At 44.7% G+C, this 23,906-nt stretch overlaps 3 protein-coding genes and 1 long non-coding RNA gene across 7 annotated transcripts; 2 read left to right on the plus strand and 2 right to left on the minus strand.

The window, feature by feature from the left end:
- The first annotated feature begins 96 nt into the window (after nt 1-96).
- Nucleotides 97-13,323, plus strand: LOC131103203 (uncharacterized). The gene is made up of 5 exons (XR_013629937.1): nt 97-220; nt 6,026-6,119; nt 10,465-10,598; nt 12,984-13,089; nt 13,172-13,323. It is a non-coding gene; the product is annotated as an uncharacterized LOC131103203 (long non-coding RNA).
- kcnj12b (potassium inwardly rectifying channel subfamily J member 12b) lies at nt 1,379-6,491 on the minus strand. Its single transcript, XM_058049273.2, has 2 exons — nt 5,972-6,491; nt 1,379-2,923 (listed from the first exon to the last, which is right to left on the minus strand). The coding sequence occupies exon 2, from the start codon at nt 2,843-2,845 to the stop codon at nt 1,562-1,564; it is 1,284 nt and encodes a 427-aa protein (XP_057905256.2). The 5' UTR covers nt 2,846-2,923; nt 5,972-6,491; the 3' UTR covers nt 1,379-1,561.
- Nucleotides 11,043-20,673, minus strand: LOC131103200 (uncharacterized). Of its 4 annotated transcripts, none has more exons than XM_078797051.1 (18): nt 20,366-20,673; nt 19,910-19,958; nt 18,570-18,858; nt 18,428-18,512; nt 18,220-18,355; nt 17,851-17,936; nt 17,516-17,766; nt 17,129-17,235; nt 16,983-17,060; nt 14,195-16,912; nt 14,062-14,131; nt 13,891-13,996; nt 13,685-13,820; nt 13,478-13,537; nt 13,192-13,284; nt 12,981-13,122; nt 12,258-12,337; nt 11,043-12,115 (listed from the first exon to the last, which is right to left on the minus strand). In XM_078797051.1, exons 1-18 carry the CDS (start codon nt 20,383-20,385, stop codon nt 12,065-12,067), a joined length of 4,557 nt encoding a protein of 1,518 aa, XP_078653177.1. In that variant the 5' UTR covers nt 20,386-20,673; the 3' UTR covers nt 11,043-12,064. The 4 variants fall into 4 exon arrangements, with proteins under 4 accessions (XP_078653177.1, XP_078653176.1, XP_078653179.1 ...); XM_078797050.1 differs by having other exon boundaries at nt 11,045-12,142; nt 20,366-20,671; XM_078797053.1 differs by having other exon boundaries at nt 11,047-12,142; nt 18,570-18,826; nt 20,366-20,670.
- An 824-nt stretch (nt 20,674-21,497) lies between these two features.
- Nucleotides 21,498-23,692, plus strand: natd1 (protein NATD1). The gene is made up of 3 exons (XM_058049274.2): nt 21,498-21,728; nt 22,665-22,783; nt 22,862-23,692. The coding sequence occupies exons 1-3, from the start codon at nt 21,629-21,631 to the stop codon at nt 22,976-22,978; spliced, it is 336 nt and encodes a 111-aa protein (XP_057905257.1). The 5' UTR covers nt 21,498-21,628; the 3' UTR covers nt 22,979-23,692.
- The last annotated feature ends 214 nt before the right edge of the window (nt 23,693-23,906 follow it).

Consider the following 23,906-nt stretch of genomic DNA (forward strand, 5'->3'; position numbering starts at 1 on the left):
GGAAAAATGGCTCCTCATCATAAATCAGTTAGCTCAGTGCTATTTTCTCCCCTGTTGGTATCACCGCATGTTACCATTGTTGTGTATGTGTTCCACAGTGCTGACTGGGCCGGGTGAAGGCTTCATCTGCTCAACTTTAGTGACCCTACCAACTAACCAGAACTACCTGCCTCATCACCGACATCCAACCAGAACTGGGCTCCCAGGACAAAGTGGGCAGGTAAGTCAGCGTTGATGCACCACACTGCTGATAAGCATTCCATCCAACTTCATGTCCTGCTTGAGATAAATCCTAGCAGTGTTTTTGGAGCGAACATATTCCATGAAAAGGTCAATTGCAACTCCCAAAGGGATCCTTCCGCTTGCAAATTGCTAGTTCACTGTCATTGCTCATGCGGTGTCCTTTTGGGCTCTGCTTGCAGCATATTGGACGTTTCCGTCTTGTTGCTATGTGAGGGCTCCAGACGAGCTGGGTGCACTGTGTGGGAAAAGGTGCATTTCATGCAGCCAAAGTCTTTTTTTGTGTCTAATTCACGGAGACCTCCAGGGACTGAAATGCGTCAAACATACTGCTACCGTGTTTCTGTCATTGACTAACAGATTATGAACACGAGACATTTGCCACAAGACGCCAAGCAGACGTGTATCTCCCGTGTCTGATGAAACGTGTTGACTGTCGTGAGGAAGCAGTTCTCGGTACACGTATGCCTTAACGACAGGTAGAACTATAAAGTGCTCCTCCGCTTATTAAAATGCACTACCTTGTCATGCATCGGCCATTGATATACAAACTGGCCACAACATTAGGTACACCTGCACAACCCAATGGACAGTAATCCCTCATTTATCACGGTTAATTGGTTCCAAAGCCGACTGAGATGAGTGAATTTCCACTAAGTAGGATTCCCTGTACAGTATATAAATGCAGTATTTTCAAATGGAGCATAGAAAACCTGTTTACAAACTTCTAAATGCAATTTTTTAAACATTATTAGAGACCTCTAGACATAAAATAACACCCCTATAGTCACCGTTACATTTGTATTACTCAATATAGTAGACATAACAAGAGAAAATATGCCATTTAATACATAAATAATAATAGGTTAAATCCCTGTTAGGGATTATTATTGAGCCTGCTGTGAGATAATTCAAACAGGCAATCAAGTCTGGTGCTTGTGTGTCTCAGCGAACATTGCATTACATTACTGACACCTAGTGACCAGTGTAGAATACTACAATACTTGTCTTACATTTGTATTTTACTTCATGTTGATATTTTGTGCTTGAAAATTGAAATTAATTTAGGCAAAAGATACGCAAGATTAGCTTAAATTCAGATTTGCATATAATCCGACTAATCATAGCCTGACGAGGGCTTGCTGTAATGGTCTGAGAGGAGTATTTGGTGTACCTAATGTTGTGGTTAGACTGCAAACGATCCAACAATAAGCCGCGTGGTTGACAAAAGTGACAAAACAAGCAAACAAACGAAGCAACTAGCAGTCATGCACCAAATTACCAGGATCCTACGAGTCTGGTTTTTGTGGTTCAGCACGTTTTAAATCTCGGATTCTTTACCGGACTTTTGATCGCGTGCACTGGCGCCGTGCTCGTTCAGCCGCTCAGACGAACACTGTCTCTCTTCACCTTTGTCAAAGTCCGCCTCCTCCTCATCCTCTTCGTCCCTGCTGATGAAGGCCAGCTCGTTCTCATAGCAGAAGGAGTTGGCGCCCGACGTGGGGAACTTCCTCTCCTCCATGTCTCTGGCGCTGCACCTCGGCGTGGACGGCACCTCGAAGGTCTTGTGGAAATAGGCGTAGTCTATCCTGTACTGGCTCTTCTCCTCGAAGATGAGCGGCTCAAAACGCTGACCCCAGAGGATCTCTGACGACAGGTAGGAGCTGCGCGCCTGCGTGGTCATGGCGGTGGCTTCCACCAGGCCTTCCAGTATGATCACGATCTCAAAGTCACACGTCTCCAGGTCTTGCTTGCTGATGCCAAACAGAGGGCTTTCTTCATCGATCTCGTGGATGACGGTGAGCGGCGCCACCAGGAAGAGGCGGTCGGTGCCTCTGTCATAACCCACGTTCATGTCGATCTGATCCAGAGGGATGTACTCGCCCTCCTCCGTGTAACGGGGCTTGACCATCTGAGCCCTGACGTGAGCCTCCACGATGTGGCTTTTTCTAAGGTTAGCTACCCTGAACATCAGGCACAGCTTGCCGTCGCGCATGGCGATGACGGCGTTGTGGCTGAACAGCAGAGTCTGCGCTCGTTTTTTGGGCCTCGCCATCTTTGCCATGATGGCGCCGATCATGAAGGCGTCGATGACGCAGCCCACGATGGACTGGAACACCACCATGAAGACGGCGGCGGGACATTCCTCCGTCACGCATCGTGCGCCGTAGCCGATGGTGGTCTGGGTCTCGATGGAGAAGAGGAAAGCAGCCACAAAGGTGTTGACCTGCGTCACGCACGGTACGAAGCTGTCGTCCCCAGCGAGATGGTCCATGTCGCCATGCAGGAGGCCGATGACCCAGAAGGCCAGGCCGAACATCAGCCAGGACACCACAAACACCAGGCTGAAGAGCAGGAACATGTAGCGCCAGCGTATGTCCACGCACGTGGTGAAAATGTCGGATATGTAGCGCTGGGACTTGTCGTCCATGTTGGAGAAGTGGATGTTGCACTGGCCCGTCTTGCTGACGAAGCGGCTGTGTCTTTGACGTCTGGTGTGGATCTTTCCATTGCCGAAGGTGCCCACGGCGGGCATGCTCGTCAGTCTCAGGCCTTCTTCTTCACAGGACAGGAAGCTGTGCTGCTGGCTTCTTCCCACGTTCATGCCTCAGCCAGGGCGGCCACGTGGCTTCACAGGATCAGGCCGACTCACGCAAGACGTCCAACGCAGACTGCTATTTCCCTGCGAACACAGTTTTCAACTCTTTAAGGGAAACTCGTCATGATACGCCGGAATTCACAATAAAAAGTAAGCCTTAACATTTACAGGACGAGAGTACATTTAGGACGTTTTAGAATGGATACTAAACGTCTTGGTTGTCTTTTTTCATAGCAGGAAAATGCCGATATTGGCATATTCCCACCCCTCACCATAGTGGGGTTTGAATCTGGCCGCTTCAGTGTATCACCATTTTTTAAACATATAATTTAATCAATCATGTTGTTTCACGAAGCTTAATATTTGCATATTTAAGCAAAACTTAACCCCTGACGTCACTTCCTGTCCTCCACACAACACATTTACTGCGACACACGTGCTTTATTTAGTCCTTCATTGGCTTATTTTTTCAAATTAGAGCTACTTTAATAACTAATATGAACATAAAGGTGACTGTGTGGGTGTTAGTTCATGCCTAGAAGACTCTAATGATGTTAAAAAACAGATTTAAACGGTTGCAAACAGGTTTTCTATGCCATAACTAAGCCGTCCAATTGTAAATATGCAATTTGCAATGATTGTAAAGCACTGCGAGACGGGAGTAAGACTACTTCTGTAATACTTCTAATCTGATATCACACCTCTGATTCACACACAGCTGGCGTACCTGCAGCAAAATAATAAGCGACTTAGTCCAGAGTTTCATACTTTGCACTTATATGGAAGTTTGTGCCACATCAAAATGTGCAGCTTCTCTAATTGTCTGCCAGAATTATGGATTATTGGATTTTTAAAAATATTGCTATCAGTTGATATCAGTATGGGTAAGAAAGCCAGAACTGTATTGAGCATCTCTAGCATAAGACTTTCTTTATAACGGGTTCGACCAATCAGGAGCCCATTAAACCTTAGCGAGAACCCAGATAAAGTGAAAGTGTCATAATGGCACCGTCCATCTGCTTTATCATCCGATTCCAGGAAGTAGCCTCCAGTAGAACCACTAAAGTTGGTCCCGTTTACGCCGGCAACCCATCTACTTTATGTCGACCAACTCTTCTTCTTACTAAAAAGTGTCTGCTTAAGTCGACGTCGACATATTTCTCGGCAAACCACGATGATGGCGATAATCGCATTTAACGCTTCAGCCTGATTAATGGCGCAATGAGTTTCCTCACTAACAACATTTGCGTTTGGCAGCAATTGATGAAGCCTTCAGAAGATAGATGCATACCGGAGCACGGCTACAGATGGGGAAGTGCGATACAAAGAGAAAATAAAGTTATAGCGTCATCCCTCTTTAGCGCTGCTGCAAAATATGTCTTTTTCTGATCAACAAGGTACAGAAATAGCCGGCTAATCTAATGTGCTGCCACTTTATGTGACGTATCATCGCTTTCTCACAGCTGGCATAACTATTAGGCCACTGATGAGGCCGTGCGAGTCCCCGGAGAGGCTGTGCTGGAACAGTGGCACACATAAAAAGTAGGATAATATAACTTTAAACACACTCTGAGACTTTAATTTCATGCCAGTGATGAATGAAAGATTGTTCAGTACGTGTCAGGTGTGTTGCCGACCTGACCGACTGAGAGGAAAGGGCAAATCTGGCCCCTTGCCTCGTTACGGGTTAAGTATAATGTTGTTGCTTATCGGCTGTTGGGGCAGTCACACAAGGAAAGGGCAGCGAGGCGTGAAATTGAACGTTTGTGAGACAGATACAAAAGTCATTTCATTTACTGCTGTCTCGAGATTAATTCACTTACGAGTTGCATTTGATTTGACGTCATAAAACGTGTGTTCCCGATGGACGGGACTTTAACTGGGTCACAGAAAAATGACGGGATGCTAAGCAGCTGGCTGCATGGACGCTGGTCATAATCTATTTCAACACTTTATTTTAGTTCGATTAAGCACGATTGTCCTCTTTAATCCGATTAATTGCAGTTTTCATGATTAATCACCATTTGCAACTCTGTCTGAATATGCCCATGTTTTAAAGATGAATGACAATTATTAATATTTCTAGGTATAAACAAACTCAAATTAGCTGAGAAGTAAAAAAAAAAAGCTAAATGATGCCAAAATTCATTTGCCTACCAGCAAATGAAGCGACGGGCTGCGTTCAATGACACCACGTGATTTAAGTGGAATTTTTGAGTGTATTTTCTGGGATTTCCAAGCACACCCACTCTATGTTCCTCTTAGTCTTTTTGTTTATTTTCACCACAGATACACGCATTATGATGATGAAGATGTTATGGTTTTCGGTGTTCAGAGTGTCCCCGAATGCACCTCTAAAAATGTTCCCAGAAAGTATTTGTGAGTTGGCGATACAGTACATGTAGGAATTCCACCGCTGTTTATGTGTTCAGATAAGAATAAAGTTATAAGACTCCTAATAATGGATTTCTTAAATGAATTAGATAGAGCTGTTAAGTTCTTTTTGGTAGTCCGTAAACCAAGTCTTTGTCTTACCAACTGATTTTTGGACAATTGTGTGCTTCCAACTTTGTGGGAACACGTTGTACAGCACCCTTGTTGAACGCACTGTGCCTAACCCTAAGGCACAGTCTGTTGGGGAGGCACCTGACTAACTCGTGACCCCAAACCAGCAAACACCAAATCCTGCCTCTCTCGGGTCCAACATGACAGACTTGATACATATGACACGCGAATGTTCAGAAGGGCGGAAGCAGTCACCATCCCAAAGTTTATTATCCCAAATTTATTTACTTCCTCCTGTCCCAATACTTTTGTCCATGTGGGGTTTCTAGTTTATTTGAATTGCATCACCAAGTTGAGTGTTGTGTATGTGCTTATGTGTGTGTGTGTGTGTGTGCGTTACTTCACACTCTTTGCCTCGCAATGCTCTAGTTGCTAGGCGGCAGGATGATGGTGATGATGTTGATGATGATGATGAGTGTCCGAGGCGCACTATTATCTAATATTTTCTATAATAACTGTCCGCCCGCTGCTGTGATTGTAACGCATGAGCAGAAATGAATGACCGCCATAAATAAAACAACATTAATAACCAGTAATTTGATATTTTTTTCCGTTTGATCCGCTTACCTTGTATGCAGGTATCAATGTCGATTTCACACTTTTTTTTTTTTTCACTTTCAGAACTTTCAGCCTTTTAGCCGAACTGCTGCATGTTTCCTCGCCGGTCCCTTCAGCTGGACGTCTGTTACGGGTAGAACCAGTCTATCCTTGTGAGGTAGGAAAGAAACACATTCATCTCCCCGAGTTTGACTGCACCTGTTCCTCTGGTCAGCGAGGACAGCATTACAACCATTGCTGGCGTCAAGTTCTCCACTGTGACTTTGTAATTGTCCAGGCTCGAATTAGTCAGGTAAACAAAGCCTCTCAGTCGTCCCAAATGAGATGTGTCTGACCGGCCTCCGGAATAAAACCGGCCATCAATTCCTCACGGATGATTTGGAAGTAATCGGTCATCCTCGTCCATGTGTCCCCACACTTCCTCAGTTTGCATGCGAGCTGGTTCTGCTGCAGAACCCACTCCGTATCCTACATCCACACAACTATTGCTCACTGCTCAGCCCTCGTCCTCCCCCTCCCTGTCTTCAACCGTGTCACGGTACATACTTGGCATTTGGAGACGGAGCGCTCTTCCCTTACCAAGTGTGGCACCAGTCAGAAATACTTGCTGCTACCTCTTCCAAGGCCAATATGCACTGAAATTATTTCAGTGCATTGAAATTCATTGGAATATTTTTTTTTATATATGGGCTATATATGGGGATATGATACTGGGGGATTGGCCCATGATGAAATGACTCGTTCCAACACGTTATGCACGTTACTGACCACAGCACACGTAAACTATGTAGCAAACGACAAAGGTGACAGTGTGGTCTGCAGTCATGTGGTGGACCAAGGCAGAGGCAAATAGTATTGTGTGCTTTTGTGAAGAGTAGTATTGTGTGAATCAGCCATGGCAACCGATGACAAAGCGATATCACAAATTAGAGGTGGGCGGATCCCTCAAATATTGACATTAAGGCTACCAGGTTAGCAACCCGGGTAGCATTTGTATCGATACCAGCAGATTGAGGGAATAAACGGTAGTCATTGTTTTTTGTTGGAGGTAATGTTTGCCTGTTGAAATAAAGTTTTTGTAATAATTCATTTATTTGATGAATCTTACTAAACTGACTAAAGCACAGTGGTTAGCATTTTGCTAATTTCACAAGATAGGCGGGGATGAGTTTGTCCTGTGCTGGTCTGACCCACATACAGCAGAGGCTGTTACACAGCTACAGGGTTTGCCCCTTGCCCCTTTCTTACAGTATTTTTTCACACTTCAATGTTTCAGATCGTCAAACAAATTTAAATATGACAACACAACACAACTGAACACAAGATGGAGTTTTTAAATCAAAGTTATTAAGGGAGGAAAAAACTCTAAACACTACATGACTAGTGGTTGGGCCACCCTTAGCAGCAACAACTGCAGTCAAGCGTTTGCGATAACTTGCAATGAGTCCCTTACAACGCTGTGGAGGGAATTTGGCCCACTCCTCTTTGCTGAATTGTTGTCATTCAGTCACATTGTCTTCATTTTGTTTTTCTTCAGCCATTAAGATGTGGACTCATTGTCCTACTGCACAACCCAAGCAGGTCGCAAACAAATGGCCGGACATTCTCCTTTAGTATTGTTTGGTACGTATTCCATTTAACACAGGAATCAGGAATCAGGAAAAGGGGCACCTTTTCACACCACTGTGTGTTGATAACACACAGCAATACGACATCCATGGAAGTCAAGCTGAGGATGTCTGAGTGTCAGTTTTCAGATCATAATAGGGGAACTCATGTTTGACCTTTGGGGCGTTAACTTTGGATTTCTTCTCACACTCTGCCAAGGCGGAAAGACCGTGGTCTGCATACTATCAGAAATTGTTGGCATACAACACAAACTCGGCGACACGCTTCAGAGGTTCACCGACGTGCACCTCCATCCGTTCCATACAGTACGTATGTGCGGTATGTACTGTATGTGCCGTACAGTCTATGTATGCTCGCTGCTCTGTTCACCGGCAACAATAATCAGGCGGCCAGATAACTTTGAGAAAACTAAAGATGGAACCCCACCCCATAAGGACTTTTCAACACTTTTGATAGTTTGTGATCTTTCTCAATGTTGCCTTCTAAGATTGGCAACACGCACGCCACCTCCTACCTTTCGTTCTTTGTTTAATTCAACAGTGTTTTTCACTTTCTTCATCAAATTGCTGGCACTTTATTTGGCCCCATGATGGGTTATTTAGCAGGTTTGCCATTAAACTGATTCCATCTCCATATTTATTCCATTGTACACGAAAACGTAATGGCTTCTTGGGTGGTGTAACTTGTGTGCCAGCCGAACTAGCTTACTGTCCTCATCTTGTAAAGGGGTTATAAATCCTGTCAGTACATGGCAGATCGGATGTGGGGGTTACAGCTAATATAACGTAACCCTTCAAGTTATTTAAAGTCTGAAAAGTGGGCCAGGCTGGACCCCCACTTGGGACTCGGGCTGCTGCATTTGATCACACTGCGATCCACCCAATAGCACGCTCGGCCCTCATCCGTCCGCAGCGTTATGTCATGTTGCGCCTCCACCTATAAGGAGGAGACACCATTCAGTCATTCATTTTCTAGGAATGCTCTACCCCCTTACTCGCCTCTCCTGGCCGACTACGGTGCTGCCCAGGAGGCACCAGGCATGTTTATTTCATGCTATATATAGTATATGTATGTGCTTTATTGATCCTTTGCAGGGATATCATTCACTTACTGTACAAATTACTGTACAATTATACAAAGAAGAATAAAAAAATGTAAATGTCAGAGGATTTTTTTTGGCAAGATGAGCATGGCAGGTATAAAACTGTTATATAAGACAGTAACCATCTGTTTCTCCCGCTCAGAGCAGCACTCATGCTGGTCATGTTTTGTTGCTTGGGTGTCCCTGCACTTCCTGTTTGCTATTGTTGTGTTTTATACACTCTCTCTAGGCGCTTCATTAGCGACACGGTTGCTTCTTTTGATCAGAAGAGATGCACAAAGGCAGTTTTAAATTGGCGACATTTGAGGTATTGAGGTGTCGGTTTGCAGTGGTGTAGAGCTGCACGCTTTCCTAACTCTTTTTATATTTTAATTGGCCGGTGTCATCAGAACACTATAATATATTAATATTGTCTATATGTGCACTGTGATTGGCTGGCACCGGTTCAGGGTGTACCCCGCCCCCTACAAACACAGCTGGGATAGACTCCAGCATACCCATTACTCTTGTGAGGATAAGCGGCATAGAAAATGAATGCATAGAAGATTATTATTTCATTTTCTGATTAAAAAAATAATAATATCATATCATATATCATATAATATGACAACAGGTCGGGCTGTTTTCAGTAAGTAAACCACATACAAGTCTATCCTCGTTTTAGATTAGCCCATGACGTCATCAGCAGATGCGGTTCTTGCTGACTGCATTGTTGCATTTAAATCATATCCTGTATTAAAGATGGTGTTTTGTCTAATAAATCAGGCAGGTACACTTGTCAAATGATGACAAGCAAATAGATTTTCAGTGCTGACGCCTCCACATTTTCAAGGCAACTAATGATGATTCAACCAACAATATTACTATGTTGGTTCGCCTTTGTGAGAACTATTCAAATGCGTGTTTCATTGCTATTTTTGCACCAAACAAACCTGTTTGTCGTCCCTTTTGGAGCCAAAAGTGAGTTGGCTGCGTTACGCCCCCCACCTTCCCAAACATCAATCAGCCTCATCATCCTCCACGCTGAGCCGTGAGATGCTAAGCTGATGTTGGAGGCTGCCGATTTATATTCTTTGCCTCTGGTGGACATTGTAGGATATCCGCTCATTGCCATGGCAACGCTGACCAAACAAAGCAAAGAGGATGCGGTTCACACGCCATATGTAAAGCGTCAGAAGACTCGTGGTGCCTTCCGTGGTCGCGCGAACACAACTGGAAAGTCTTGCTCCTCCGCCGGGTGCAGTCATTGATCTTTGCATGACTAAATAGGACACTTATTTTTGTAGCCTGTGCAGGTGCACCCGTGTGCTGGTGGCTTTGTATCAGCCAATGATCAGTCATGAGGCCCCGGGGGGGTTTCTGGGTGCACACGCACAAATACACTACGTCAAAAAAAAAATCCCTAAAGGCACAAGGACTGCGGTTTGTTGTTCATGAAGCTCACATCTCATATTTAAGTGAATTTCTTAGAATTTCACATATTCTTCTTTTATCTGGGACATACCAAAAAAAAAACAAAACATCAAGTTCTTCTTTCCTATCTTGTGTAGGTAGAGATGCCTCCTTCAGCTCTTTATTTAAACTTCCTCCTCCATGTCTGCTGAAGTCACATTACCTTGCAGGATATCCAACACATTGCTTATTCTTTCTTTTTGCCCGAACAAAGAGCTGTCAGTCAAATAAACACACTTACGCTGCCTGGTAATGGAAGACAAATAAGAAGCTGAACGGCTTAGATGGTATTGATAATTTATCCGCTTATCCTCACCAGGGTTGCGGAGGTATGCTGGAGCCTATCCCAGCTGACTTCAGGCAAAAGGCGGGGTACACCCTGGACTGGTGGGCAGCCAATGGCAGTGGCCTGCAGCTCAGAATCGCACATCAAAATGAGAAATACATTAAAAGGTACGTATAGTACACATAAATATGCTGACTCAGCCCTTTTATTCCGTTATGGCTTACGGTCCTGGAGGTTTAGGTTGCACATTGTTATTTAAGCAAGAAAAGTTTGAGCGTGCAGATTCCTCTGTGATGGATTGCGTTGGCGTTGCTCTTTGCTCGTCGCCTCACATGACTGGATCTTCTCACACTGGAGTCACAGGAAAGGAGCGCAGGGTTTAATGAGGTGCGATGTTCCCCCTCGAGAAATGTGACTCCGCGGACCCGAGCAACATTCAAAAACAGGACCTTTGCAAGGACGCGCTGATTATAACGTACACATCCATCAGACCTCTGCGCTTGTCAGTATGCGTTCTCGTAAAGCGGAGTTCGTTGGAACAGCCCAGTTCAGGTCTCAAAGCAGGTCTACTGTGTCCCTTACGGCCCTTTAGCTGCTTCAATATAGAAAATAGACATTCTCTGACGTGGTTGGTAGTAGAAATATTTATTGGCAGTGGCCCCCTACCCTATATGGTATGCATAACTTGATCACATGACTCTACCTTCTTCTGTGGCTCATTCCTCCTCTCTCTTTTTCATAAATTGGGCACCTGATGGCTTCGACTCATGTTTTCTTTTAAAATTAACTCATTCAATCTCAAATATCTAAACAACTATACCACTAAACCACACAAAAAGGGGGTGTTTTACATCAAAATAACAATTTATTTACAAATGTAACACCATGAACTATTTACAATTTTCACATTTGGAACTGAACTATGTGCGTGGACACGTGTGTGTGTGTGCGTACACGTGTGCGTGCATGCCTTACAATTTCCCTAGAAACCTTCTGCACGCCACACCGCTCCATGCTCTTTCATTTCCTCCTTCCTGTCATGAGTGGGCAGGCAAGGCTAAGCTAACTCATGCTGCCTTTTTGGTATTTTTGTCATAAAATAACATGTTTGACACTCTTGGCTTGTGATATATTCCATATGATCCATATGATTCCATATATGATGAATATCTTTTTTCCTGCTAATTAACCTGAGGGCTGAGGCCCAGCAATGATTTGTGGTAAGTGAGCACAGTGGGGGTGCCGTATTCACACTGTAGAGGGTGTTCATCCTACGAGGGTGCCCCTATAGAGGGGGTCCATCCGACACACATGTCTTATGACCCCTGTAACCCATAGCTACAACCGCCACTAGTCCTCGATATGATCCGATGATATGACTTTACATAATCAGTCAGCTAAAACTATTATTGTTATAGTCGCAGACATTCCATGTCATGCATTTGTGGGTTATCCGAGGCCACCTGTATCCGATCACATTGACGCATGAGGGTGACCTGCTGCAGCAACATTCCTTCGCTTAGTTCATATAATGTTGTTGACGCTACATCTAGTGGTAAAATAGCATAATCACAGTAGAGGCAAAGTAGTTTCCTATACTGCAAAATGAGTTTAAATACAGTATATCCCGGTTTCATGTGAAGTGTCCGCCACCTTGGAATGAATCAAACTGCTTCCTCCTTTCCTGGACAGAAAGACCCTCTTTCAAACTCTGGAAGCCAAACACACAGAATATTGCCTTTGTAGCAAATACTGTATTTACATGAATCACATTTTGTTCTATTTCAGGGAAATCAACAAAATAGGACTACTTCTTAGTCATGTACCTTTGACCTCACAGCTCTGATTCGACGAAGGAGAGAGGGTTTGTCCGTTCTCTTCGGGAGCGAAGCGTTGCTTATGTTGGCTGAAAACAAGACCAGTAAATACAATCAGTACACGTAGAGTTCATTAGATGGATACAAGTAATGAGACACACTACTCATTGATTGATTAGATCCTTAAATTGGATTATTTCCAGTTATCCCCGTCACAACACCAAACCAATGAAAGACTGGCAACTGGTGGAGCCACAGGTTTATTATGTACCTTGTGCCATCTAGTGGAAGAACATGTCTTCTGCCTGTCACAATATGGAGCTGGGGTAGAATATTTGCAGTAAATACATCCTATTTTTCTGACCCTTTATGTGAAACCGGATCATTGAACTTGATGATCTGCATGAAAAGCATGCACTTAAAACAAACAAATTATTGCATGAATTTGGTTGAAACCTGCGCTTTATTCATCTGACCTTGAACGCACCACATTAATGTGCAATGAGATGGAAAAAGAGAAACGTACTACTTTCTCAGAGGCTGCCACAGAAGAAATAAAAGGGGAAAATACACGTCTATCACCTCATTCATGTTCCCAAATTCCCAAAAGAAGTCATGAACGAGTCATTCAAAGTGCCAAATTTTTAAACTGAATCGGGACTCACGGGTACTGGTCCCAATACTGTTCTTATGTAGGTGGATGATTTGATGTCATAGTCCACAATGTCTCACCAGGGTTCTGTCCTGCTGCGACTCTGTTGGAAGACCAGGCATCAAACCTGACGTCTTCACTGGCAGCGATAACGTCCTGACGGTGTTCATGGTGGTTGCTTCCAGAAAGGTTCTTCTTCTTGGTCTGGCTGTACATTCTATCCTGGGGTTCAAAAACATACCGTGACTGCTTTATATTCTCATCTCCGTAGATTTGACAAGGCATATGTACCATCTCAGCGGCCTTCAACTCTTCCCTGACTCTTCCTACCACAGCTTCCTGTCTTAGGAACTGCATCTCAGCCTCCCTCGGCCGCAGAATCTTCTGTGAGACAACAGAGAGCATGTAGTGACACATCGATAACGGGTGACAACATGTGGTAAGATACCAAAAACACCGTGGAGCGGACGGTAACGATAATCTAAAATGCAATACTGCAGTACGACAAATAGTAACACAAAAGCACAGTAGAACAAGCAGCACATCACAATATTTTAATATTTTTATCTGATATCACCTCCTCCTCATAGAAGTCATTGGTTTGCAACGTTGACTGTGGATTCCTTCCATTTTCTTGCTGTAGAGACAACAAGTTACAAATGTAGAATATGTTTATTTTAGTGTCCATTTTTCCCCAGTTTTAGCTTTGCTAAGCTAAACGTCCTATTTTTTACACAATCGCGGCACACAAAAAGCTGTCAGGGCCGCATTCATCAGGACCGACCTGCTTCTCTCCCTGCCTCGTGATGGATTTTCTCCGTAGTTGCAACTCTCCTCGCAGTTGGGAGTTCTCGAAACATTTCTGGGTGTGCTGAAGCGACAACACCTCCAGCTCCTCGTTCAGCAACCGGATCACCTTCCTGTGATGACACAGATTCTTAGCATTTCCTGTATCTGCCCATGCATCTGATGAGGTCGTCCATCACTCACTGATATTCATTGTGCACATGAGTGACGTCTGCGCTCTCCAAGTTCCGTGGAGGTTGTTCATTTCTCTGCAGCTCTTCTTTATGGGATCTTCTCACTGCGGAAATGGCTGGAAAACAACATCTCATCGTATTGGATTCATGTCCCTTTTTCTGAATAGGTTCCTTTCTTTACCTGCTGTCTCCTTGTCCGTCATATGTTCTTCCACGTGTTTCTCATGCTGCAACTCTTCATCACAGAAGACCTGAGATCAGTGGGACAAATTAATGGAAGTGACTAATGCTGTAAACCGTAAAAAGCTTATTACCTCCTGACTTTCAGTTGGGGAGGCTGAGCCTCCGTGGAATGGAGGTGTCTCTTCACACTTAGCATCATCTTTGACTTTAGAAGCTAAATATTTGATGTGGTTTTCATGCAAGTGTTCCATCTCCTCTTTGTGGATCTGCTGCTGTTCCCTTATCTTCATCTGAAACTCTGCTTCCAGTTTGTCCATCCTCTCCCGATTGTTTTCTTTGCCTCTCTGTCTTCCGGTCTCCATGGATATTACCTCTCCCCGACCATGCTCCAGTTCCTCTCCCATTGCTTTGTTGTCCTCCTGAAGTTCACGTAAGGTGCAATCAAAGGCCCCCCGCCCGCCTGTTAATGATGAATCCCACTGTTGGCACCAGGCCTGCAGTTTGACCTGCAGCATCCTGCATCTCTGCTGCTCCTGCTCCAAATCCAAGTGCAGCCTCTCGGACAAATAAACCAGCTTGGCTTGCTCCTGCATCCAGTTCATGTTTGGCCACGGGTCTCCATCCAAGCCTTCCTCCGTACCAGGGACCTCCTGGCTGAGCTGCCACAGGACTTTAGCTCTTCTTTGCAGTCTGGATATAAGTCTCTCTAACCAGGCCGGTCTTGTATCAGCCCTTTTCTCATCACGTTGACTAGATTTAGCTGTTCCATCTAAACACACGTCCTCCCCGTAGGAGGCTAACTCCCGAGTGCTAATGTGCGTCAGACCTTCCCTCTCACCATTGAGGTCCTGACTTTCTTCCTGATATTGCTGCTGGGCTTTAAAGGCAGCATAAATGAGCTCAGCGTCAGTGCATGCTCTAATGATGCATTTATGGACGCTGGCCCCCCCAGTCTTCTTTAAGCTGACCAGCTGAGCCAGGATGAGTTTGTACCTGTCTGCCACGCTCATGTCTTCTTGTTCTGGCGCTAAAGACTTAAGATGATTATTTGGGCCCTGAAGGGCCGCCACCATTTTTTCTACTAGGACCAATTCTCTCATCAAGCGCTCAGCCGCGCTTGACGCGTCTTCAACGCTTCTCTCAGCCTCACCGAGGACGTCGTCTTCTCCTCTGCAGGCATGCAAGGATGCACGTTGCTGTTTGTCCGCATCTTCCCGTCCTTGCTGGAGACACGCCTCCACAGCCGCCAGTTTCCTCTCAAAGTCGGTCAGCTCGATGGTGCTGCTGCGTTCAAGCGTCTCCCTGCAGCTTTGTATGACGTGCAGCGCAGCCTGAAGGCGGCCGGACAAGAGCCCGCAGAGGCGCTCCGTCTCCTCAGCGAAGCGTCGGCTCCGCTCGGCTCGGCTGTGAAGCAGCAGGCCGAGGTGCTGCGCCGAGGCTCGGCTCTGAGTGAGCTGGGAGTGGAGGTGGGGGTCCTGGCAGGTCACGTGATCCTGGTGTTCCTCCAGTTGACGGGTGATCTCCCTGAGCTTCTCCTCTGTTACAAAAAGCTTGGTTTCCAGTAACTGGATCACAGTTGTAAACCGTTCCGGATCATCTCCTGAGGTGATGATGTACTGGTGTGACGGACCAAGTGAATGGGACCGGACTCGAGCGTGCTGATAGTGATGATTGTGATCTTTGGAGCTGCTATTTAACTTCTCTCTTTCTTCTGACCCGCTGTCACTTACTAAATGGTGTTTCCCCAACTCTTCTTTGTCCTTGCCAGTGTCCATACACTCATCCTCCAGGTGTGATGTGGCACAGGTACGAACTCCGAGAACCTCATTGAGTTTTGCTTCAGTCTCCTCCAGGCTATTACCTAAGACCTCCATCTTCAGCAGAACCTCATTCAGCTCCTGTTCCTTCCTGTCGAGGAGCTTCTCAAATCCTTCACGCAAGTCCTGAGTTTCCGCCTCCTTTTGCCGCACCTTCCGCAGAGCCTCCTGCAGCTCCTCCGAGGCAGCCTCGTACGAGCGCTTCAGATCGTGGCGGTGTGATTCTTCTCTTTTCGAGCACCTCTGCAGCCTGCCCACTTCTTCTTCTGCCTCAGACAGCAGGTTCTGCAGCTCCCGACATTGTTGCTCCAGCACCTCTTTGTCATCTTGATATTTTTGCACGGCAGCCACAGAAGAAGCTAACTCCTCCTGGAGTTGATGTCGAGCGTCCTCGCTCTCCCTGCTCCACATTTGGTTCTTATCCAGGCTCTCCACCTGCTGCTCGGCGCTGACCAATCTCTCCTGCAGTTCTTGGGAGCGTTCCTCTGCTCGCGCCAAGCTGGCCGACAAGCTCCGTCGTTCTCTGTCCTGGCTGGCTTGAAGGAGCATGAGGTGCTTCTGCAGGAGAGCTTCCTTTTGGGCCTGTGCATCCTCGTTGGCGCGTAGCTGTGATGTCGCCTCCTGGAGAGCCTTCCTCAGTTCCTCGGCCTCCTCTTGGAGAGCGCCATGACTCTGCGACTGCCCCTGCAGCTGCGTCGCACGCAGCTCCGACTCCTCCCGCTTCCCTTCGCTGACGCTCAGCTGGCTCTTCAAGGAGGCGACAGTACGCTCCCACTCCATCCGTTGCTCCATGAACCATTGGCGCTCCTGCTCCAGGTGGGCCTGTGCCAGCGCTGTGGCGTCCCCCGTCACAAGTAGCTGCGCCTGCTGAGCTAATAGGTCAACTCTACGACGCAGTTCAGCTTCCCTTGCTTCCTCCTGGATTCTCTTTTGGACTTCCAGCTCAGCCCGGAGCTCATGGTTCATCTTCAGCAGTCGCTGCACCGTCATCGTTTGTTCCGATGAGGACGTGGAGTTGGACAGAAGATCCTTCTACAGTACACGAATGGTTAAGTCACCGCTTCCTCCATATGCAGCACCATGCGTACGTTACTTGAACAACCTTTTCTCTTAAGTGGCTCTCTCGCTCTTGTTGGAGCTCGTGTTGCAGTCGAGACACTTCTCTCTGTGTTTGCTCCAGCTGGAAGATGTGAGGAAAGAACGGCTTGGAATGTGCATTTATTTAGTGGTGTCTCACCTCCGTCTCACCTCTTTGACAAGGCGCCCTGTCTGCGCCTCACAAAGGCGCTCCTGTTGATCCCAACGCTCCTCATTGGACCGCGTTGCATCAGCACATGGCGAATGATTAGGGACCCCTGCACGGGAAAAACATGCACCCGTGAACAAGATCCCTGCATGCACTCTTCCACTTGTACGCCGCTTCTCACCTGAAGTCAGCTGGGGTAGGCTCCAGCATACCCCTGCGACCCTAATGAGGATAGATGGATGGATGCTACAGGTAGTCCTCAGGTTAGGCCTGAGTAGACTGTGATCCAAGTCGAGTTTTCTAACTCTTAAACGACTAAATACGAGACTAGTAATTGAAAGAAACGACATATCAAATATTATCTTAATGTATTCACACAGCACCTTTACCTTCTTGCTCCTGCTGTGTGGCATTGGCAGGAGATGGAGCGCCAGAGGCTGAGGAGGCGAGCGACAGTCTGGAGGATGACACCCAGCCTTCAGTAGACGTTTCCTGCATCGCTTGCTCCATTGTGAGCTCTCCTTCTCCTCCTTCTTGTTTGTGTGCCTCTCCAGCACCTCCACAGACGTGGTTCTCTTGCAAGCAGCTGTCTTGGTGCTCTACTTTGGAATCCACCTCAGTGTTTTCTTCCAGTCGGGAGCTGCGAGAAGGAAGTGCAAAAAACCCTTCCTGTTAAACAGGAAACTAGCAGACTAGCAGTCAAAAGTGGGCGGCACATGTTTACCTTGCAGGGTCGCTTTGGACCAGGTTGGTTTTAATCCCAGCAGTGGCTCCACAAAGAGCATCTATGTTCTCCTCAGTACACACGTCCTAGTTCATGAGAGCAAATATTGAAGTACAGATCTTCCACATGTGTAGTTTATGTTGTATGAAATAGTAAGCAGTATCTGGGTGCTTTTCAAACATTTATGTGTTTATTTACTTTTCAGGGATGCAGGGATTTAGGTGAATTTGGGGCGTACTCATACTCGGTTGTTCCGATTTCATTTGCTTCCATTCCCATCCTTCTCTACCGATACCGCTAAATTATGTTTAGTGTTTAATATTGCCCGCTGTGATCAAACAGCAGCAGAGTTTTCCAAGAGCAGATGACCTCGTTCTCGACTTTGTCGCCGTGTCGAAGGCGTGCAGTAACGGGGAGCTCAGAAGAAGCGGTGTTTAGCGTCTCTGAAGAACTGCTCACTTGCTTCCTTTGGTCCCGATCGCCATGACACTGTTCTTTCTTTTTCCTTCATGTGATGAAAAGCCATCATGATTGAACAACACTTCAATTATCAGAGATGTAGAACATCAAAATGAACCTGATTGGCTTCCCACAATCCAGGATTTTGTTTTCTGAGAACGGTCGTTTCTTTCCCGGAGTATTTGCACCCACAACGTCAGATTCTGTTTAAGAAATATAGCTATCATTTTTTGGATTCCATACGTTAAAAATAACCATACCATCTCCAGTGGATCTCTGGTCCAATCTGCTGAGGGAGCGACTGCTCCTCATGAACGGAGCAGCACTGAGTGCGGACGTGTGGAGGGAAGAAAAGCTCCGACTGCTGCAGAGCTGCAGGGCCGGCTTGGATGGACGAGATGCTGAACCTTGCTGGTTGCCTCTTTTCCAAGTGACGCCGGTCTTGCTGCCGAGGCCGTTGCTCCTTCCGCCATGAAAAGTGGCTTTGGTTGCGGTGTTGCCGGCCTGTTTGCCTCTACTGGACACAGCCACGGTTAGCAACGGCGCCTCCTTTGGGAGAGAGAAACTGATATATACCTTTCACTTTTAGTCACACTTTACTTTTCATGACGCTTACAAAAATATTTATACTCTGCTGAGGCTTGCTTGAGTGGAACAGTCTAGGACGGGGTGTCTCAAGTGTGGCACAGGGGCCATTTTTGGCCAGTAGCTCCTTTTTGATTGTCCCTCGGCATATTCCAAAACTAAAATAAATGAACATTTTAACTTTTTAAAATATTGATATATTTATAATGGGGATGTCCGATAACCATCGCATAAAAATGTGATATCGGTTGATATTGGTAAGTGATTTTTTCCCGATCTTGAAAACCGCTATTTCCAAAATGCTGCATACAACACATATATGTTCATTCCACCACATGAGATATGCCATAGTGGTATCAGTATCGGCTGATATCAGTATCACAATTGAGATTTGGACAATATCAGTTTTTGGCAAAAAAGCCAATATCGGACATCCCAATTTTATATAGATACTAATAGTTATATATTACAGAAACTAGCATAATCAATCACTAGAATGTAGAAATATCAGACAATGTCCAAACCAACTTGCACTCTTTAACTTGTTCAATCCAATCACCATTGGTGCAAACCTTTAAATCCCTGCAAGATCTTTTAATTTGCTTAAGTGCCATCTGACTAACTCGGTGATCACGGACTCGCACAAACACAATACGATAGCGGTCACTTCATCACACTAACAGGCTCGGGAAAGCGCTTGCATACAGACGCTCTGCCGCCAGGCCTTGGAGACACAGCCTCACCTATCCCGGACTGGAGACTGCAGGGGCAAACCATCCTTGAGCGTGTGTGTGTGTGTGTGTGTGTGTGCAATTTTAACTGTTTCTTTCAACCATTATCAACAAATGACTCACATACACTATGTAATTATATGTACAGTATGACTGAAATAAGTGAGGAAAGGCAAAAGTAAATGTAGAACTATGCATGCAATCATGTTTGTGTCCAGTATCACGCCAGTAGAAGAACACACAAGCATCATTTTTTTTAATTTGTCATGGAAAAAAGGACGTACCTTTACTGACTTCATATGTGGAGCTTTGTTGATCTTAGCCTCAGGCCACCTGTCAATCAAACATAGTGGAAAATGGAACAATTCAGGCCAAAGTCTCATTTGCAGGAGAAATTTGGGGTAGAAGAAAAAGCGAAAAAAATCATAGTTGCTTGGCAATTGATCGCAATGTAAAATGTTCTTCACTACACATATCAGATAAAAACTTAGTTTGCAACGGAAATGTGAATAGGTCAACACATTTAATATTAAGTAACAGTCAAATTGGTTTTTTTCACCAAATGGACATCTATTGAATTAATACATAAAGAAATAATTACAATCATGCGTGCACCTGTATGATAAAGTACTTTTTCTGTACTTGTAGCCAATTTACAAAGTAGATTTCGCTACATTTCTATTCAGTTGGGGTCACAAACCATCTTTTATCCACCTATTTTCCCATGTGATTAACCTTACCTTGGCGCTTTGGACATCATTTTCTCCAAATCAAATCCAAAATTGTCCCCAAAAAGAAGAAGTGTTCCTTGTCCGACCAAACGAGAGGAGATCACCAACAGGTTTGTGGTGAAGTGTTACACATACTTAATCCGTGACAGAGTTGACAAACTCTATTAGTTTTGAGGGATTACTTGAAAAGATTACCAGGATTACTACCCAGTGAACTTGACACACCCTCTTTGAAATGCTACAAATGTTTCTAACTAGGTTTAACATATGAGATAATAGTTGTCATAATCAGTGGTGAAGTGTGGCCAAATTCTGGATGATGTGTGTGTGTGTGTGTGTGTGTGTGTGTGAGACATGAAGCAAAGATCTGTAACCTGACCTGACCTACTAAAGCATCCCTTAGTTGTGTAACGTCTGCACACCAGTATCACCAAACAATCTACATCATGCAGGGAAGATATAATACACACATACAAATATTCATATTTATTGCCTAAATGTGTAAAAATTGCTAAATTAATTCAAACACAACCTTGTGATGATATGTAGTATTCTACACTTGTCACTACGTGCCAGTAATGCTACTGTCATTTTTCAGTGAGACACACAAGCACCAGACTTTTTTTTTTTTATCCAATGGCAGGCCCAATGACATTTTACACACTTTGCTTCAATGTTATTTGGTACTTTATAACAATAATAATACATTTTATTTGTATAGCGCTTTTCAAAATACTCAGACACTTTACAGAAGAATGGAGTTGAATAAAGCAAGTAAACTGAGTAAAAGATACATTAAAATACAACATTCATTCGTTAATACACAGTTTATATACATGACTAAATTATTGCACTGTCCCTTTAAAATAAAGATATTCATGTAGCTTTTTTTAACGTGATATTTATGGTAGTTATGGTAGTGATAAATGACGTCACGCACATTTACGAAGCGTCATCATCCAAGGCGTTTACACACTATAATCGCAGTGATGTAAAATCAACATTAAAACTAACCCTACGTCATCATGACGTCATCAGTACGTCACCACGTACAGGCCAGTTCCGTGATACATGATACATTCCTTACTCCCGCCCACCTCGCACAACCGCTGTGATGATTGGCCGGCTGTCACGTGACCCTCCAGCTGATTTGGTTGCATGAAGTGTTTTGCTTCTCATCATTCCATGTAGCCATTTCTGCCGTGGGACCGCCGCACAGTCGAGTAAACGATCCCCGTCGTGTTCTTTCTTTATTCCCCCCCCACCGCTGCTATGGCTCAGACGGCACAGGCAAATGTCTTGGACGCCAACAACCCTCACATCCAGGTGGAACACGATAAAAAGCGTCGACAGTTTGTCATAAGACTCAACGGTACGTTCAACGTGTTCTTAGTAGTAGCTTGTGGCTAATATTAGCTCACAGCTTGCTGTTAAATTCGCTTTATTTGCTCTCTTGGCGATGGTCTAAGTCACTGGGGCTTTAAATATAATGTACTATATCAAGTCTTTATTCTGACATGATGACAGCCACCGAACACAAAAGTGCTAAGTCGGAAGCTGCTACCTGAACTTTTAGCTTGTCCAATGTAGGCTTTTTTCAATTAATATTCGATAATAAACCAATGTATTTCTCAAATTGTGCCACAAAACAGCCTTGTTCCTCTCCCTAAACACTCAGATTCTGGCTCAGTGACCTTTAGGCAGGAGCCATTTTGACACCAATTTGCAACAACAATAAAGTAAGATCCTTGACTAAGATGTGGATCAAAATGCTTTGATTAAAAGTACCACAGAGTTACATGTTTTATATATCATACATGCCGACATGTGAGGAAACTCAAAATATTAGAAACACCTCTCAGAATAATGCCAAAATGATTATATTTATAAAAGCAGACAGGCGTACCCAATGAAATGGACTGAGGTCAACTGAGGTCATCCATTGTCTGCAGCATTACATCATTATGAAATGACAAAATAGAAAACAAAACTAAAGCTACTCTCCATCATTTTATAAATAACAGAATGTGTTGAAATAATCTTCAAACCAGTTTTCCCCACAGGACTACAATCTATGTGTGGTGTCCCATTGGGGGTCGGCTAGATGGCATCATTGTATAATGTGCGTGTTTGTGGGAGCTTTTTTGGGTTTGTGTGATAAGAAATGTGCAACATCAAATGTTTCATGTTCTATTTTGTGCAAAAGTACACAAAATAGTGTGTGCAGCTCACAACGTCCGAATTGTGATCGTGAACGAGGGCGAACACCCCAAAGTTCCAAATCCATCCTGACTTGAACTTCCCTCAGGGTCTCACGATCGTGCAGTTCTCCTGTATGAGTACGTCGGGAAGAAGACCGTGGACTTGCAACACACCGAAGTTCCCGATGCCTACAGAGGGAGAGGAATTGCCAAACACCTGGCAAAGGTAGGATTTCCCAAACACAATTCCGAGACTGTTCATCTAACGGTGATATATGTGATGGTACGCTTCTGTCCGCGACAGGCGGCCATGGACTTTGTGGTGGAAGAAGATCTGAAAGCTCACCTGACCTGTTGGTACATTCAGAAATACGTCAAAGAGAATCCTCAACCTCAGTACTTTGAACACATTTATCAATGACCTCACACGGTGCCAAAAGACGGAAGAGAGAGACTCTCGGGAGAGAAATATGGAAAGGATGTACATCCAACAAAGGACCTTCCAGGCATTGTTAGACGATGCCAGATGACTTTAATATGCCGAGTCGACCGGTCATGCCTGTCCACAAACGGGGCATCGCTTCCTCAACAGAAGCGAAACGGCAATCAGTCGACTTGAGCCAACAAACTGGACCAAGTTGAGTCCAGCATCTGTGGGATGGAAAGCTTCAGGATGTAAATTCATCACCTGCATGTATTAAAAGAAATGGGAGTGGCGTTTATTTGCATATTTCTGTCCTTAAGGCGAAAAGGTAGCAGGCATGTCTGTCCATTTTTTTGTTCATTTTGGGGTTTGTTCATTTTCTTTTTCCCGTGTGATTTATAAATACAAATGCCGGTAGTAGTGGGATGCACAGATGAAGCAATTCCAGCTAAAGGTGAATTTTGGCCTTATGACAATTGGTCACATCTTCAAATAGTTTTCTTGAGTTAAAAATTAAGTTTACTTAGAATATTCAAGATTTGATTGAATTGATGTATTTCCCTCAACTTCTAATGTTAGTTTGTAGTGACCCAGTCATTCCAGAAATATTTGTGCTGACTTGGATCCTCACTATTTCAATTTTAGAGTCCCCTTCTGTCCTTTCCTGTCACTTCATCGTAAGGGTGGACTAATCCTGTGTCTCAACTCAAACCAGCATTGAATACTGCACTGCTGCATTCAGGGCATTTTATTTCAGTTAAACCACATCCTTTGTTGATTCCTGACTTGAAACTGAGCAAATCTTACTGTGTTTTTTTTTGTACACCACAAGGACTCATGCACATGGATTCCCTAATTAAATTTTTGTTTTTTGTTTTTTTTTGTTCCTGTGAAGCCAGGAGCCTTTTGCTGTTGACAATCTAAG

This window comes from Doryrhamphus excisus, linkage group LG16, assembly GCF_037039965.1.
Source record: "Doryrhamphus excisus strain RoL-2023G ecotype Guam linkage group LG16, RoL_Dexc_Guam_v1.1, whole genome shotgun sequence".
NCBI lineage: Eukaryota > Metazoa > Chordata > Actinopteri > Syngnathiformes > Syngnathidae > Doryrhamphus > Doryrhamphus excisus.

Bases quoted from the DNA above. Each gene is read 5' to 3' on its own strand.
- natd1 (XM_058049274.2), top strand. From the start codon at position 21,629: ATGGCTCAGACGGCACAGGCAAATGTCTTGGACGCCAACAACCCTCAC. The intron at 21,729-22,664 runs GTACGTTCAACG...AACTTCCCTCAG, and splicing joins GTTTGTCATAAGACTCAACG to GGTCTCACGATCGTGCAGTT. The intron at 22,784-22,861 runs GTAGGATTTCCC...TGTCCGCGACAG, and splicing joins TTGCCAAACACCTGGCAAAG to GCGGCCATGGACTTTGTGGT.
- kcnj12b (XM_058049273.2), bottom strand. From the start codon at position 2,845: ATGAACGTGGGAAGAAGCCAGCAGCACAGCTTCCTGTCCTGTGAAGAA.
- LOC131103200 (XM_078797050.1), bottom strand. From the start codon at position 20,385: ATGATGTCCAAAGCGCCAAG. The intron at 13,285-13,477 runs GTGATATCAGAT...GTTGTCTCACAG, and splicing joins ATGACTTCTATGAGGAGGAG to AAGATTCTGCGGCCGAGGGA. The intron at 12,338-12,980 runs GTGAGACATTGT...TCTTGTTTTCAG, and splicing joins CGCAGCAGGACAGAACCCTG to CCAACATAAGCAACGCTTCG.